General features: G+C 41.4%; 1 protein-coding gene across 2 annotated transcripts in view; it reads left to right on the top strand.

Annotated features, from left to right (window-relative positions):
* The window catches only part of LOC120901491 (dual oxidase), a 32,731-nt gene that overhangs the window by 2,329 nt on the left and 12,269 nt on the right, over positions 1–18,133 (top strand). For both annotated transcript variants that reach the window (XM_040309475.1, XM_040309474.1), the window contains exon 2: positions 6,243–6,875. In XM_040309475.1, the coding sequence (XP_040165409.1) occupies positions 6,779–6,875 (97 nt within the window). In that variant the 5' untranslated portion in view covers positions 6,243–6,778. The remainder of the gene's footprint in view (positions 1–6,242; positions 6,876–18,133) is intronic.

Genomic DNA, 18,133 nt, shown 5'->3' with positions numbered 1-18,133 from the left:
GAGAATTTTAAAGAGAGTTTTACGATCAGCAGGAAGTAAACTGCGAGAGAATTTTTTCGCGCGTATGGTCTATTTTTTGACACAAAGCAATGAAAGACTTCAACGAACGGATAAGCGTGAATCCCCGTTAACAAGAGGAATTATTTTCATATAAAATACATAGATCAGCATTTTTTATAGGACAGAACAAGAGATAGTTTCCTTTGCAATAGTATTCTACTAAAATATTTCTGATCATACAAACTAAGATCTAATTTGCTAGCAATCAATATAAGAAAATAATCAACAAGTGTAATTTGACTCACATGTCCTTAGCATGGCGTGCATCCCCCTTTGAATGAAAATGATCATCGTCAATGTTTGTTTAATCGAAAGTGCTTGTCTTCACCCTCAAAATTGTGATTCACATCACGAACAAACTGTAACAGCGTGGTTAGCAGTTGCTATCACACATGCCGTCCATGCCGTTTCCTGATGAAAGTCAGCTGTGAAGCTCACATTTCTTATACTGAATCTCGCACACCACCTTGTCGACCGAAGCACAGCACACAGATACACTTCAACAACCTACCAAACGAGTTGCTCCGTGGGAGTGCCACAAGCTCCCCACCGGTCCTAACTAAGACGCCAGGCACCACTCACGAGTCGCGCGAGCGGTTCGAGTAAGCGCGCTTACGCGTACGGTCGCGTTGTGTTGGTACAGTGTACTCTCTACCCCATACGCATAGTATGCGAAAGCGGGCACCGAGCAAAACGTGTGCGAAACGGAACGTGAATGTGGTTTTTTGAAAGTGAATTGCCACTACCGCGTCGACGTGTCGCATGCGAGCGATCAAGTGGCTGGTTCGGCAACCATGAAAAAAACAAGCGCAGAAGGTCGCCTCACGCGTCTACCAAGCAAAATTGGTTGCTTGTCGAGCGATTAGGACGAGCTGTGCGCTAGATTAGCACCACATCTTCTGTTCCGTTAAGCTTTCGTGATTGTCCGTGAATTATTTCACCTGTAGCACTATCAATTAGAGGAATGGTAGCTTCTTTTCGGAAGGCACCTGCACCGGTGACCTCGTTTTTTTTGTTTAGCTAATGGTAAGATTCCGAGTCTAATGCATGGCGGACAGAAAACTTGGTTCTTCTTGGCTTGTGTGGGCTGTCAACTTACGCTTACGCACCCGTAGCCTAATGCATGTAAATTAGTTTTCATTGAACCGCGATTAAGTGCTGTGGTAATTTTCGATGTATTTTATCGCCCACCAGCGGCACACTTTGCTCGGACACTTGTTTTATCGAAGCCCAACTGTCCTCGGAATTGATTGTATTGACAGGAGGCGCTTTCCGCGCGGGAACTGCGCATTACAGCAGGTGCATTAGTGCACTGGTGCACCCCAGTAAAAAAAATATATGCGTGACTAGTTGAGAGAGGAACTCCTGCAAAACAGACGACAATACCACCATTCCACCATAAAGTTCAAGAAAAATGTAATTGCCAGCCAAATGAGTCAGTTGAAGGTTTTCATTTGGACGTACAGAGCTGCGGGGAATTAAATCCCGAGAGGGTAAATGGAATGAAAAATCGTGCAATAGGGGTAACGTAACTAAACGAACTATTTAGCTCCTTATCTGCTTGACGATCGAAATGCAATACCTACATGCCCAGTGCACAGTGGGGCCGCAATTTTCATCATGTTGTGTAATGTGTTTCGGTACAAACTTTGTTGGTTTTCTTATTTGTACACTCTTTTATTCACTTCTTTCAAAGCAAACGTTTGAAGTTATTCAAAAGTCTGAGCATTGCAGTCTTCAAGGATACACCTTCGCACATGGAAAGCAGGAATTTTATGCATTGTATTGTCCTGCATAGTTTTAGCATCTGAAAAGCAGACAGACAGACATAATCCGATTGATCTGCTGTGCGAAACGGATTCGATTTTTTAACCCCACAATGCAGCTGACACGTTGCCCTGATATTAAATGATTGCTAAACGAAATGTGTCATAGTATCGTTTGCAGCAGATCTTTGGAAATTGAACGTGTAGTGGCCGAAACTGTGCGCAAGGACGTTTTTATTTGTGCTATATTGAATAGATCCGGTTAGACACGCTCGTTTATTTTTGATGACAAGTGATTCATACCTTCACATTCGCCAAAGGTGCAGCAGTTCATGAAATATCGATCGTTAACGAATCTCGTTATTGATGTTGATTGATTGCTATTGATATAACATCATTGAGTTAGAGGAAAGTTAGTAGGAGAATAAAAAATACAAAGAAACTCTTTTCAAAGTTAAAAAAAAAACTCATAATTGGCTAGTATTTGTTATACTCTGCTTTATTTCAAAATATCGGTGTTAAGAGCCAGAAATTATTGCAAATTTGTAAAGAGCGGTTTAGAAGGTAATATTTAACTGTGTTGTGGATGTATCTATAAATATGACACTCTCGCTAAATTGTATGCATGTCTTAAAATCTCTGGGCAAAGTTTACAATTAAGAAACATTTCTTAACCCGATCGTTACCCAAGACTAGTACCATTTGCTGCATTGTTTGCCTTTTTTATTTATTTATTTATTTTTGCCATTTTTAGTGGATTATGATTGCCCCCGGAGCTGTTTACGATGGGTCGGTTTTTTGTTTTTGTGGGCTGTTTACATGGTTCGAAAGAGAGCCTTCAGTGCGGATAACAATCACATCCCAGACCTTGGCACTAGGCCCGCTTTGTACGGTTTGTTTTTTCTTCTCTCCATTGGCGTGGCGTTGCTTTCAAGCCCACCGATACGGTAAAGGCGATGAATTTCTCATAAATGTTCACCCAACGTGGCCGATTTATTGCATACATAAATATGGTACCAAGCAGTGTAATTAATTGGATCACTTCTTTGCAACTGTATTTGTCATTTTTTTAAGTAGTTTTGTAGTCATGAAAAATACTCTGTTACTTCAAATATCTTTACTATTAGTTTTGTTACAATTTAATGCGCAATCCTACCTCAAGGTACGCCATATTCAAACGCAAATGAACACACAATCGATCGATTCACCAATACAGATGCTGCAAAAGGGGCACACACACATTTCTGGATTATTAGTCATCGAGGGTGAGCTGCTCTACTCAGCACGAGCCTGACACTTGGTACCACAAAACCACTTGACGTTTCTCGCATTGACTCACAAGGCAATAAGCGACGAACCTTCGAATAGATGAACGAAACACTTATCGAACGTAGTGCGTCGTATGTGCAGTGTCCGTCTCGCCAGGTGATTGAATTTTATCCAAGAGCGACTCCTCCATCCTAAGATATCACAGCCAGCCAGTCGTCTATAGAGTTGTTCACCTACACACAATTTGCGTGACAGACCATTGCAATAAATTGCAATCGCGTGCCTTCTCCATCGTCCCACATCGCTGGTGCATCTTTTTCGTGCTATGCATGCTTTCCTTTGGTGAAGCAAAATATCTTTACTTTTTTAACTTCATTTGTATAAGATTATATGATTATGAATGTTTATATTTTTAAAATTCTGAAGGAACGGTTTCGGCCGTATAATAATATGAAAAAATATATTTATGAAAATAATTGACAAAAAACCAAAAATTAATTAATTAAAAAACGAAAAAAGAAATATTTAAAATAATTAAAATGAACACAATTTTACCCAATTTGGATGCGACCATCACATTAAAAAATATTGAAATTTAATAATTTAATTTAATTAACAAGAAAGGATATAATCTCTGTCCAGACTGTTACTTTTAGCACTGCAAAAATGTCTACACCTTAAGTAAGTAAACAAAAATATTCGATTAATGAGCAGAGCTATTTGATGTGACACTATCATTGCTTATCACACTGGTGGCTAATTAATTGAGCTAGATGTAGCACGTCATCGATGCATAATTTCGTGCTGCGATTATCATAATCAACTGGTTTTACATCTTGATATTTGACTCAAAGCTCTCAAACCGGCCTGAAAAGGGTGAATTATGCTTTCGTCATAAATAATTTAGCTACTTATAATCACAAAAGCATATCGATGATGTCGATAGCCGATAGGCATGTTTGAAGTGTAACCATAAGATGAGCTTTTTCATTCCCTCTATTAAATATTGCAATCATTTGATTATTTGAACAAAAAAGACCTCAATAAGACATTATTCATCTTACTTGTTGCGCAATAGAGCTGTCAAACGGAAAACGTGTTCAAAGTGTGTTACTAATGGCACTTGAACTTGCACCAAGCCAACATTGCCTCATTCCACCCCATGGCATAAACCTCGACACATGGCCATGCTAAGGATCCAACGCGCACAGACCATCCTGTTGTTTATGAGCTTCCAATGCCTCCAATCGCAAGTGCATCCTCACCGCAGGTAATTGTGGTACTGTTCGCAATTATACATGTCAATTTCGCTGAAGCTCATGCGCAGGTTTTATCCTCATCCTCATCGAACTGGTATGTAACGCCTCCTCTTCAATGAATGTGCCTTCAATGATCATTTCTACAAAAAATCAACACTGTAAATCAAAAAAAAACAACAAACCCCCCCCCCCCTACCTGCGTCTAATAAAAATGGGTGACTTGTAGAAAGCCAGTTTGATGCGGCTTGTGACAAAAAAGGAAGTTCGGGTTTAAAAAATTAGCACTTCAAATGAAACGATGGGCTCTGTCACGGCTTAATGGCCTCAGGGCCTCAGTGTGCTGTTGAAAATAAAGGACAAGCAACGTTGGAGGATTTATTATTTTTGCGACAGCCCCGCGGATATTCAGTGAACCGTGGTTAGGCTTTAATTTCCTCTAGTGACCTCGGTGATTAGAAAATAACGCCGCAGGTGTGTAACGGCGTTACAGTTACGGTCAAACAGTGGTAGCATTCGATGGAAGTATTATAAGCGGGAATTGTTCAAAATTGTTTAAAATTTTTTCTTTAACTCTTTTTATTCAATTTATATAATTGTTTATTGATTATTTGTACACTTTATTTTTATATATCCACTCATAAAATTACTCTGCATTTATATTAATTATTTTCTTTTACATCTTCTCTCTTACAGGTACTCCGCTGCCGTCGTGAACTGTAGTGCAATACACGATATTTAAAAAAAAGACACACACACAAACTACGGAATTTTTCATGTTGTTGCTTTCCTCCTTTTTTATCGCAAAACGCCAAAGGTGTTCCAAAACGTGTCATCGGCAATCGGCCTTGATATAAATTGTGCGTCGTCTAGTCCGACCAGCACCTGTCGCCCCCGGTTGCTGCCCCTCGTGCCGTGGTGGCGATTTTCCTCTCACTTACCCTTGGTCCTCATCGACACGATACACAGGCTCAAATCGGTGTTCACTCGAAATCTAGGAATGCGTAGTGTTTGACCACCAAAAGACGCACACACGGACGGGTTTTGACTTTCCTATCGCACGGTTTGGGCAGTGTGGGTATTAGAGCAGAGTTTAGTTTTAGTGAAATTGTATATTGATTGTAATATTATTTGTAAGTGGTGAAAAATGTGTTTCAAGTATTAAACGAATCCTTTGAAATTAGAAAGAAGTAATTTCAATGAACAATTCTTAATTCGTCCTTGTAAAATGAGGCTTAGCTTTACTGTTTGATGTACAGTGAACCCTCTCTTATTTGAGAGGCGATGGGACTGTCAAATAAGAGGGGTTTTCAAATTACAGAGGTTGAAAGTGAATGAAAGGTCCATACAAGACAAGAAAGAGACAGAACATTTAGTATGCAGCCTTAACCGTTGCTATGGGAAACTGCGAACAGAATCGCCAATTTGAGCATACATCTTTCAATAACCATGGCAACACCATACACAAATAAGAGGGACACAGATTTCAGAGGTTTTCCAAATTAGAGGAACAAAAATGTACTGGAAATCAAGGGACTGTGCAAAATGTTCAAATAAGAGAGGTTTTTCAAATTGGAGAGGTGTCAAATAAGAGAGGGTTCACTGTAGTTGTAATCATTTTTGTCGAATGACGAATCACACACACACACACACATCAATCCTCATTTGCACATGATCGGCTAACAGCTATTTGGTGCCTCGTACTTATCGGTATCATTTTAAAGTGTCCCCCTTTGTGTGTTTCGCTAAGTGAAGGTTGCGACAGTTGCGAATAAATCATCGAAACCACGTGATACTCTTTACGACCAAATTACTCACTTTCTATTTCAAAGTGTCTCGATACTCGATTGAATTGAATTTAACCCCGTGTGTCTCTGTTTCACTTCGCTAGCCTTCGTTGGCAACAAGGGGCCGTAGGCGTCGTAAAAAGCGTGCTACCGTGGATAGCGGTGGTGATACTAGCGGCTTAGAGTAGTATTGGTGCAAATATTGTCGGCAACAGAGCCGATAAAATTCAGTGCGTGATAAGTGTGTTCAGCGACGTCTCCGGTAGCCATCATCACTGCCGATGTGTTAAAAGTGAAAGGAAGAGTGTGCAGAAAAATAATTCGACCACAAGTGAGGAAAGTTGCGGCTTCCTTTTGGTGCGCCGATATTCATTGTCCGGGCCTTGTGTTGTGAAAACAAAAAAAAAAACCCCCGACCCGAATTGTACCGACCATCGGTCGTAATTTGTCGAGGGGTTTGCGCGAAAAACAAAAGAATAAAACAGAAGCCAACTGAAGTGACGCGATACGCGATAGTGGAACACAAATAAACGCCAGTCGAAATCGATGCTGCCCTATGAGCAACAGTGAGCAAGAGCAAATGTTCGTTCAATGAGAGCAGTCCCCGCAGTCCAGCCGAACTGAAGCAGGAGTTATCACCATGAGGACCCTCGACCGACCTGCAGCAGTCGGGCTGCTATGGTCGGCCTGCCTGTTGGCCTTGCACTTTACGATACCAGCCACCGTCGGTGCCGCCGGTAAGTGTTCCACCTTGCTCGTTTCATTTCAGTTCGAGTTCGATTTTGGCCACCTTTCTGGTTCGCCGTAATGCACACTAACCCGCTCCATCCCGCCAGCGCAAGGATTATCGTTCCGCCGGGCTGTCGGTTCGATTACGGCAAATAATGCAATTAGCTCAAAGTGACATTAATCGAAGCGAAATGGAAGCTAAAGTGGTGACTGTTTGTACGTCAACGGGAGTACAAGCTACAATTGCGATGCCATTGTTGCGATTATGCCTGCGCTGACCTCACATACACGGGCACCAGCTCTAACAAACTCACACGATGATTGTCTGTTTTTATTCGCTTTTCGACGAGTTTGTTGGTGAATAATTTTGAAAGTAGAATAACATAAATGTTTATGATTTATAAAACAGAAACCTTTAAAAACAGGCAATAAGGCGTAAATTTCTCACCCATCAAAATTGTACAAAACACGAAATTCTCTTCTCTATGGACAATATTTACTGAAAGGTTTTTGTGGTTTTTGGTTTGTATATAAAGTGATGTGAATCATCAGAAATATCGTAAAATTATTTCAAAATCAGATATTTTACACCTTAGTAGATTATAACGAGTATTACATTTTTAATCCCGTCAGTACTTTTGTGACATTACCAACTGACATTTACTATAGTATACAATTTTCTTCGATAAGATATGTCATAATTCAACCTGGTTGTGTCGATGGTTTAAAGCGTGATCGTGTAGTTTGTTTGGAAAATAAATTTTAAATATCAGAAACATATTTCTTTCATTGCACTTTGGTCTTTAACCAGTTTATTATTTTGAACATTTACCAATTCTTGAATTATGTTGGTTGGCAATTTTGCAAACCAGTACAGTTGCCAATTATTTGATGTAAATCATCCACACTGACAGTAATCGCCGACATCTGTGAACTTTTTTTTAATTTATTCGCATTCCTACGAAGGGTTCAAAGTTCACATTCGATCGTGAAAAGTCATAAGCCCCTTCTGCCGCATGTACGTATGACAAATATACGATCAAGAGACGAACATTTGCTGAACAATCTTTCCCATTGTACCGCAACACTCTCATAGTATGTAAAGTACCTTTATTTGCAATTCAGTTTCAATGCATTCCGTTCTCCTGGTTCGTCCCGGATGTGATCGGAAAGCTTGTTTTTTTTTGCGTTATCAAGATGGATTAACGTATTGACGGCAATTTATGTACTTCTCAGATACTCGCATTGCGTGCTTCTTCATTTTATGGAACACTCAGCCCGTCTCGTGTGGCAGCCTCTTTGGGGGCGAGTAAGGGAAACAATCGTGGTTCGTATTGTGGATCTCGGGCACGGGTGCATTCTAATTGCATTGATCCATTCGACCTGACAGTACAACTAGCAGCAGCAACTGAAATTATGCAATAGTTCAACATTGTTCGCTTGTCATCTGGCAATCATTCGTTCGATTTTTTTCTGTGTCACATTTTAACATTACACTGCTTATCGAAACGATCTTAAACATGGTACAGTCTCTGGTTGCAATGGTTGCTACTTTTACCATACATTTTATTGTTCGAATTAATCGTCTTTTTGTGGCTGATTGCATCAAGTGAATTATGGTGATCATGTAAGTTGTCCTTCAATGGTTGTTAAAAGCGTCCAATTTTTATGGAATTTAAAGCGGAAAGAGTTTTCAAAACTACATCCGATGCCGCAAAAGTGGAAAACCTGATCGCTGCAGCAACCACAAGCATGCGCATCGATCTGCGGAAAGGTCTGCTTCGATGCATGTCACCACGCAGTAAATCATCAACCGCGTGTCAATTCGTTGTGCTGTTCGTTTGGTTATGCATGCACACAAGGGCTGCTCTGACCGATGGCAGTGCATTTAACACCTTGTAAGGCACACCGCACAAGCGCTTCTCTATCTCTCTCGGTCAGCGCAAAAGGGAGCTAATTAGGGTTCGCAATCGCAATAAACGTCGTCAGCTATTGCGTACAGTGTATGTGTACCATCATGCGCGGTGCGTTTCGCGTTCTACTTATAGATATAATTTGAATTCTAAACGACCGGTGCAGAGAACGACAATCATTATGCGTCGTCTAATGGGGTCCCATCGTTACGATGTCGCTGTTGTTGCTGCTGCTCACGTTTGTTGATACCTCCATCGTTTCGCAGCGCACGAAGCCACCGCGATGGTTGCATCGCGCTGCAGGGGATCGACTAAAGAGCCTTCTGTAATAATTATCATTAACCGCCAATTACTCACCATCAAGCAGTGCAGGCGTGTTTAAGCTATGATTTATGAAACTGGCTTGCACTGGAGTACCTGCCGCCTTTTCAAGGTTGACATTGTTTGATCTGCAAGTAGGAATTCGAACGTACCGAATCTTAAATAGCATGGAGCACCGTTTACGTATGAGCAAATATGTTGAATAAGAAAACAGCCTTACTACTCAGTAGAATCAGTAGAATTTTAGAATACATATCTCGAGAAAAGATTTTACATTTTGTTATAGCCTGGATGAATAAAAACGCTAACGGTGTCTTTAATATTGTTTAAACGAACAAGAAACATGTATGGTGTATTAGTTACTCACCCAAAAAAAAAAGGTCATCCTCGTAACTGTGCCACAAAGCGAAGCAGATGCACGGATATCCGTCGATCGAAAGAAGGACATCACTCCGTCTGGCCGTGACAATAATAACACCCTTTCCATCGCAGCACAATGTTCGTGCTCGGAGCTTCCACCGGATGGATTGAATGGTCGGATGAGACCCCCTCGTTGAGCTTCAGCAATTTTATGCTGGCTGGGTAGTAAAGCAACCGTTGCCGCTGATACTAAATGTGATGATATAATTGGGAAGATATCTTGATTCGTGCGCTGCCAACCAGTCTGTAATCGATCCGCTGTGAGAGGCGATCAACCTTACTGACATTCACCGCCATACGCATGAGCTAGTACAGATATGACAGCGATCTTCACATCGCATTTGTAGCTAATTGTGAACGGTACTGTGAAAAGGGGGTGCCCTAACCTTCGACCGTTTTATCCCGTGCTAACGGTCCACTAAATATCCTGCAAGCCGGAAACGAAACCAACCGATTCCAACCGGCTATCGAACAATCTTTTGATCGCAATCTACCTAATCGGTTGTGAAATTAAACTGAAAGGAATCTTTGCAATTTCCTGGTTCCCCTAATCCCATAGACGGATTTTAACTTTGCCTCACTTTTTTTCATTTTTCATTGTACTCTTAAACACACCAGAATTGTTTCAAACTGCAGCTCATTCTGCTTCATTTGCCTACCAACATTTCCCACGCTGTGCAGTGCCCCAATAGCCTTGATCGGACATTTTGGTGGGTGCTTGGTGCAGACATAAATTCTTCACTCGCTGACCCCAGTCAAAACAGTGGCCAATGCTCATCCGGATCTGTCGTGCTCAAGGCCATGGTAGTGGACGTTGAAAAAAGTAGCCACAGGTTCAGCTATCGGCCGATCATTGATTTCTGACCACTGGCTGATCACAGCAAGGGCACATGCTACGACGGCTGGCGTATGCACGACTGTGTGATTAATACAACTATTAATACGTACATTACAGCCATACGCCTAGATTTATGTGTTTTTTGTGTTTGTTTGATACGTATGCTCTTTTTTGTGCCGAAACTTACTACGTATTAACGTGACGCAGAGCTAATATGTTACAATAAAAGCAAGGTTATGGTTATAAGCATAGGTTATGCTGCTCGAAACACGACACATGTTTTGCTTTGCGGTATAGATGGGTCCAGATAAACAAAACATTCGTGCTGGGTGAAGAATTACATTTGTTGTAATCGTTACTTGAAGCTTTTAACAGACGATGCCATCCATCGATGCCGGTCTTGAAGCATGATCTCACGAATGAGATAAATGAGCTCGTTCCATTTAACGTTGATGATCGCACCACGCACACAAATGTCGGGATAGACATTTTACCACACTATTGCTCTATCTTTTAATGACGATGCTCCCACTGCCCCTCGAATGGCTAACCAGTTGGTCATTTTTCTTCGCCCAAACGCCTTCACCAACAATCGGCTGTTCAGGGTCAAACTCAAAACACTGTGACTAATCCTTGCTTTTTTTATTTAAAGAATCTAATCTTAAACCCCCAACAAACTACATTGTGTGATCAGTATCACGCAGTTTTTCAATGGTTTGAAATTAGTTGGTGGTAGTTTTAAGCATCTTAGCTTTGCTGTGGTTCCTATTCATTGATGCCCTTTGCCGTTTAATGGTGCAGAGAAAATCGCTAGATGCGAAGGTTGCTCCAACGGTTTGCAATGATATGCTTCGTACGATCGTTTGCAGTGTGCAGCAATTGTTTATTCAAATTAGTTGCAATTCGAATCATGCCGGCAAAGGAATAAACAAAACTGCCCCCCAGCAGCAAGTCACGATGTGCAAACGTTACAGCGCGTCTTGATGAATAGCCATCATCAATTTAGCTTCTTCAATTTCTATTGCTATGTTTGGAATGCACGATGAAATGACAATACAACAAAAATAAGAATTGCCTTAGGCAACAAAAATCATGTTTGTTAGCAACTTATATTTCAATTCCATGTTTTTTTGTTGCTGTTCAAATCATTTAACGACTTAAGGTGAGGTAGTTCTCGACAGACATATTTTTTATAGTTTCGAGTCACACTAAGATCTATCAATTCGAATGCCTGGTCAGTGACTTTACGCTTTCCTGTATAGTATTTCATGTATTCAAAGAACTGGAAAAAATCTATTGTATCTTCCATGAACAATTTGTAGGGTTGTAATTAGTAGAACCGCAAATATCTAACCTTAGGACAGGATTAAACGTATTTTTAGTCATTTTACTAAACCAGTTTAACTAATTTTATAACATACTTAGGACAAATAATGTTTACATGGGTACCTTGTGTCATTTTAATTGTGAATGATTCAATACAAACTGTTATCATAAACATTTAATGTGATCGAAATTAATATTTCTTAAATCTTTATCGTTATTATGATTATTATCTTATGTAATCAATGTACTTTATTTTAATCATCCATACTTTCTTAACTGCCATAAACCATCACCATACCGTCATACCGATCATTGTGCCCTTGTATGGCAACAGTATTTTTTACGAACAGTTTTGTAGTTCAGCCTTTTATGACGCTTATTAAATTTCCTGGCAGGTTCACTGCTCCGCCCCAAAAATTGAATGCCTAATTATACGATCCACAGATCGAGCTCTTGTCGTTATGCTATCCTGCTTTTCAGCGGCAGCTTAAGCCCCTTTCCAATTAAATATGGTCGGCAAAAAATGTGCCCACTCACTCCGAAGCTTCATACATTTAATTTTGGAATTTTCGTCCACCGAATACGCGTGTGATTGAAAGATTTGAACCATCGACATCGACAAAAAAAAACAAGCCGTTAAAGTAAAACGAAACCATGAAACGTGCAGTGTATTGTCCGCATAACAAACAAACGTTTACAATTCCAGTTTAACAATTTCGCTCATCCAACCGAATCGATTTGCTCATTAATAGAGCAAAGAACCTGGGCCATCGACTTGCGGTCGTTCTCTGCAAATGAGATAGTGCGACCTTGAGAACGCTTCCAACGCGAGATGTACAATCCATCCAGCTCCAGTGGATCCTCCAACACAAGGCACCGGGAACGCACGTTTGGAAACCGTGACCTGTCAGACAGGATTCGTCCATCTGTGGTGGTTAGCCACATCCGGCTGCGAGCTCCGAACCGGATCCACATGAATATGTACCAACGACTCCCCACACTTGCCGGGTACTTAAAACGTTCATTCCTTTTGTGTCGAAGCGTGTAGCACGTGTAAAGATTGCGCCCCGGTTGTTGAATAAAAATAATTGAAACCACACAACAACAAAAACGCGCACACAACCGGCATGACGTTTACAGAAACGAAAGCATTAGTGAAACACACAGACAGAGACGTACCGTTCGCACATACTAGGTGATGCGCCAAGATGTACACGATAAACGTGCACTTGCCGGTTAAGGAATTGCATAACACACTGCACCGGATGATGGCGTGCTGGCACGAGAATGTGCAGCATGTTCCGTGTGTGTTGCACGGTTTAATTGTGCCGATGAGGTAACGCTGAGAATCGTTAATATTTGCGCATGGTATCGCGGAATATTGAAGAATATGCGAAACGAAGGTATGAAATTCCGCGGATTGTTTTTGCCCATTTCAGTTAGAGCAAACAAGGGTTAAGGTGCAATTAGCCAAATATGTGCACCGAATCGCATGCGAATAGTGAATGTTTCTTTTTTATCGTGGCATGGTATATTACCCGATAAGATCGTTTCGCTCTTCATTTATGCACTGTACATTTGGATCATATTTTTTGCCTTTTTAATCCCAAATTGGAGTATATTACTTTAAAGGCGATCATTACAAAATTTATAGAATGTAATATGTCATGATCTATGCTATAACGATCTTTGCAAAGAAATTTGCATGTATAAAAGGCCTCTTAAAAACAAATCGTAATATTACTCGGTAACTGGATAACCATCTCCATTCAACAAAGGAACGGTCCGGTTAAGAATCGATCCTGCGCAACATTGCAAGAGCAAATGCGTCTAACGAATAGACCATCTTTAGACGATATAAACGAAAAGAAAACAAAAAAGATGTAGTCGGAATTCGTATTTGCAATGATGAGGTAATACATTCGATTGACAGTTCGTACCACTCCGTAGCTAATCAATTCGACACATCAATCTAACGCTTAGTTTCGACATCAGCAGCCACGACAAAGCCGTAGTGCAGTGTCATTGCCAGTGAACTATGAAGTGTTGTGCAATTTCGAAATAATGCCAATACTTTATCTATAGCTTATTAATCAATGTTTTTGATAATTCAGTACAGTTCTCGGTTTAAAAATCATTTTTAGCTAGTGAATCTGTATTAGCGCATATTACCTGCCACTACTTTTTTAATGATAATTCATAATGAGCGGTTGTAGCAAGCAGTGAAATAATGAATTGTCCTTCAGCAACGGATGAATTATATTCGTTAAAGTAAGAGTCATCTCGACTGTCGCCTATATCTGCAGGACGCTTGCGACGACGAGACCGTTAATAATCGTTTCGGTTTTCGCAGCATCCAACTGTGCCACTTGCTGCACAGTTTTGACCTTCGGATGGGTTTTAATTAACTTTGCAATGCACCGCCACCGCAGTACTTACCCGATGCCTGCCGGTGCACTCAGAAGGCATCGTTGGAATTCGTCCACAGTTATGACAAGCATCTCGATTAGAAGTATTTTAACGAACGCGATCGAAGGTAAGCAGAACCGGATCTGGTGCACCTAATGGCGGTACGTTTTGTCAATATATCATCTGTTACTCTCGGTTCTCCCCATCTCTTTCGGTCTTTCTGGCGTTCACTTCCATTGCGGGGTATGGAAGATTTAGTTGGGTTTGCGTTCTGTTTCTCGTTCCACATCTGCTGCTACGCTAATTGATAGAAAACGTAAAGCTCAGCGACTTCACCGGGCGGCTCATAAGATCTTTCGCTCGCACCTGTGTAAGTACACTGCTGAGCTAAACCGCCGTTCAATGCGTCGTCAAACCATGCGTGAATCAAACCATTTGAACGGTTGCACTGCAATTGTGAGTTGCAGCTGTTTCGTGAATGTGGTGCCTTACCTTTAAGTAGATACAGATCGCTTGCTTCAATAGCTCGCTGACCTGTACCCTTCAGTGGCACTTTACAAACCGAGTTTAACATCGCCATAAACCCTTCCCTTCTTCGCAAACGTTCCGTCCGAGGTGCAAGGGGCTAGCGCTGCGACAAAGTGTTGGCATAAAATAAAACATACACTACGCTCCCTTTTAACGAGACCGATGTAATGGTCACACAATAATAAATGGGCAGCAACGTACGTTTTTTACCATTGGCTATCCTAATAATTGAGACATAATCGTTGATCTTGGGACGCTTTGGGAGGGGAGCTTGAGAAGAAAATTTATTTATTTTCGCGCGAGCAACAGGGTCACCATTATACGACGCTGTTTTGTTGAGGGAATAACGAGCCTTCAATTATGAAACACATTTCTGTTATACTATGCTACCCATTGTAGTACATTCGGGAGCATCTCGTCGGTGTTAATAATAAAATCTGTAGAAGATGTTAAATTCAGTTTATAGATAATCCTGTTGATTATGTTCACGAAATGAAAACTTTATAAATATGTCTAGCCAGGTTGCGAATTGCCATGACGCTTTACCTCTCTTTAACACGCAATTTTTTTTAAATGAGTTCGCTTACCAGCTTCGTGATGTAAAGCAATACGAGAGTGCGATTAAATTTACTCCATCTTCAGTTAATCAATCTTTCGTCAACACTTTGCGGAACACCGCCCAAGATTGGACCTAGCAAGCTCCAAACGCCTTCCAAGACTCTTGTCCATCCAAGTCACCATCTAGCAAACTTGTCTTGCGTGGTGTCCATTTACGTCATAGCGTTGCTCACATCCAAATACAAAGAACCGGACCTAGTACAAGAAAGTAGGGGGAAACTCTTCAGAACGAAACGGCTGAAGCACGTGTTGATCTTTAACACCCTTTTGTATGTGTGAAAAGTGATTTCCATTAACATGCATTCTGAAGCGTTCAAGGAATACCAACAATGTACATTGATGGTGCTTTTCCACTTGATTTTAGCATGTATCGCATACCAATGGGACAGCAAAGCCTTCTCACCTCAAGACTTGTGTTGTGTAGGGCTTAATCATCGCACACCTTACCAGTTGTCATGCCAGGCAGCACGCGACCAAACCACCGATTCGAAAGAACGGGCAAGGTATATTGTACGGAACCGCAGCGAACACGATCGCAATAGATGCGTGATTGACGGCAATTCAAATTTTATGATACGGCAAATACTTCTGTCCGCATGAAACTGTAAAAAAAGGGGAAAGGAAGAGGGAGAAGTACGTCAGGGTTGTTATTTCCTCCATTCGTGGCGTTTTGAATGCTACTTGAAATCGTGGGATTTGGGCGGGAGATTTATTATACAAGTTTTCTTCCGCCTTAATCCATGATTGATTTTCCTACTTAATGGCGTCAGTCTAAGAATAAAGGGACGCGTACCGATTGCTAAGCGCCTAACGATAGTTAATTCAACACACGCAGAAAACAAGAATATTACAAAATAAGAAACTCGATGTTTATGGGTGGTCGCTGTTACTATCGTTGATCTTTCCGCGCTTGTTTTTTTGCAGAAATATAAGACCGCCTCTTCTAGGGCCTTACAAACTAAATAGCTAAGCATAGTCTCCGGAGGTCTAGATTGATTGATTTCTTGAAGAATTTTGCTCCACAAACTTTCATGCTATGCCATTCATTTTGCTGTCAAAAATGTCTCCTTCCAAGTTTGGCTATCTTCATTACGCCTTTTATGATCGTGTAACACCCAATTCGGGCACCCAATTCGTCCCAATCTGGAGCATCTGATCGGCCGTTCTTTGTGTGGTTGAATATTACTTACAACCACGGCTTTCCTTCTAGCCGCTATCGCTCCATCAATTAGGATCGCTTTTCATGTTTTTTTTTCTCTGGCGAGTAGAGAAACAATTTGCGTTATCGCGAATTATCCTACCGTTGCTGGTAGCTACCATACAGTGAGCAGATATAAAATAAACTGGTTTAACATGTTCTGAATACCGTCCAAAATTGTTAAATCCCAAAACGTTCCAACAGATCACGGCAAATTACCAGTGGGAGTAACACGGTACGAAATGGGTCTAAAGATACTCCTACGTGAAGTAAAGCTCGTGTTAAGCATCAAGTTATCGCCCACAAGAAAAGTATCGTCGTTCACACAGAGGTGCGTTGTGATTTCAAGCACCATCTCACCATATATGATATACAAGACGTGCTGAAGGATGTAACGACTTGTTCGAAGGTTTGTTCTGGATATTGTTGAGAGGGCAAAGTGTATTTACTGTCCCTCATAAAAAACATACAAAAGAACCAACCCAATAATCTAGTCATTTCAAGCACTCCAGATCGGTGTATCGACACTACGGTTGACATACACCGGGGCTCGTGACGACGGGTCTGAATTCGTGCAATTATCGCGTATTAAGTGAAAGGCAAATCTCGTGCCAGAACCTGATCCCATGGTTTCGTTTGACCCTTGAGGGGTCTACGCTGCGTGGATGCTGCGACCGCAAAAGTGGAGCATCGGACAACCTCAGTTGTCTTATGGTCTTACATTGCTACCAGGATCGTGTTGCTACGCATGCAAGAATAGCTCACGCGTTCCAGTGTCGAACGTTTAAACATGGTCAAAATGGTTTTACCAGAGGAATCTGGTGCTACAACTTGTCCCCGATTCTACGCGCCCGACCACTTGACAGGTTTCCTACGAGAAGCCCAGTTTTGCATGCGTGCACCGAGGCTTTTGCGCCTGTTGGTTTGCCACGCGCAGAATTTGTTTGTTTGCCACGCGGACCGTGCTGGACGAAAGGCACGGCAGAACCTGTGCCGTGCGGTCGTTGATCAAACAACTATTTAACGTATAAATCACCCGATCACACGATCGGGTGTGCATTCTCACGTGAATTGAATGGAACTTCACCAAATACCCGGTGCCAATTCGAATAGACAAGACCCTGCCTGTCCTGCCGGGCCACAGGAGTGGGAACGTGAGCGAGATCCAATTTGGTGCTACACTCTAAAATCGAATGTGGCTTTGAATGAATGAGCCTTGTTTGGCACGAACGTTCTGACAAAGTTCGCCCTGTTGGTCATGTGAGCTATTTTTTATTTGCATCCCCACACAGCCATTCGAAGGGGCTGACCATCTATAACAGCTCGAGGCGCTGGTCACAGGTATCGCTAACGATTTGGGAGGAATTGCTTGAGGTGATGCCAATTTTAAGGTGTGATTTTGAATAAAAGCCTTCTAACCTCGCTCCTCGCACAATGCCAACGGGACAAAAGGGAATGGGCGGAGTTCGGTCGAGTGATTGGATTTGGCCGTAATTGATTCTTAATTGTTTCACCCCAACGCGGGTTATCGTTGGCAATTTTGCTGGGGATATAGTTATGCTGAAATAGTTATGTTTATGGAAAAAGTATTTAAAATCATCTTCTCCTTCTTCTTGCCACAAGCCAATCTACGCAGTTAAACCTTCCGGCTATTTCACTTAATTTATAACACGTAGTCGATTAGTCAATAGTAAT

This window comes from Anopheles arabiensis, chromosome 3 (assembly GCF_016920715.1).
Source record: "Anopheles arabiensis isolate DONGOLA chromosome 3, AaraD3, whole genome shotgun sequence".
Taxonomy (NCBI): domain Eukaryota; kingdom Metazoa; phylum Arthropoda; class Insecta; order Diptera; family Culicidae; genus Anopheles; species Anopheles arabiensis.
The sequence above is the reverse complement of the archived record's forward strand: the minus strand, read 5'-3'. Positions and strand labels throughout refer to the sequence as shown.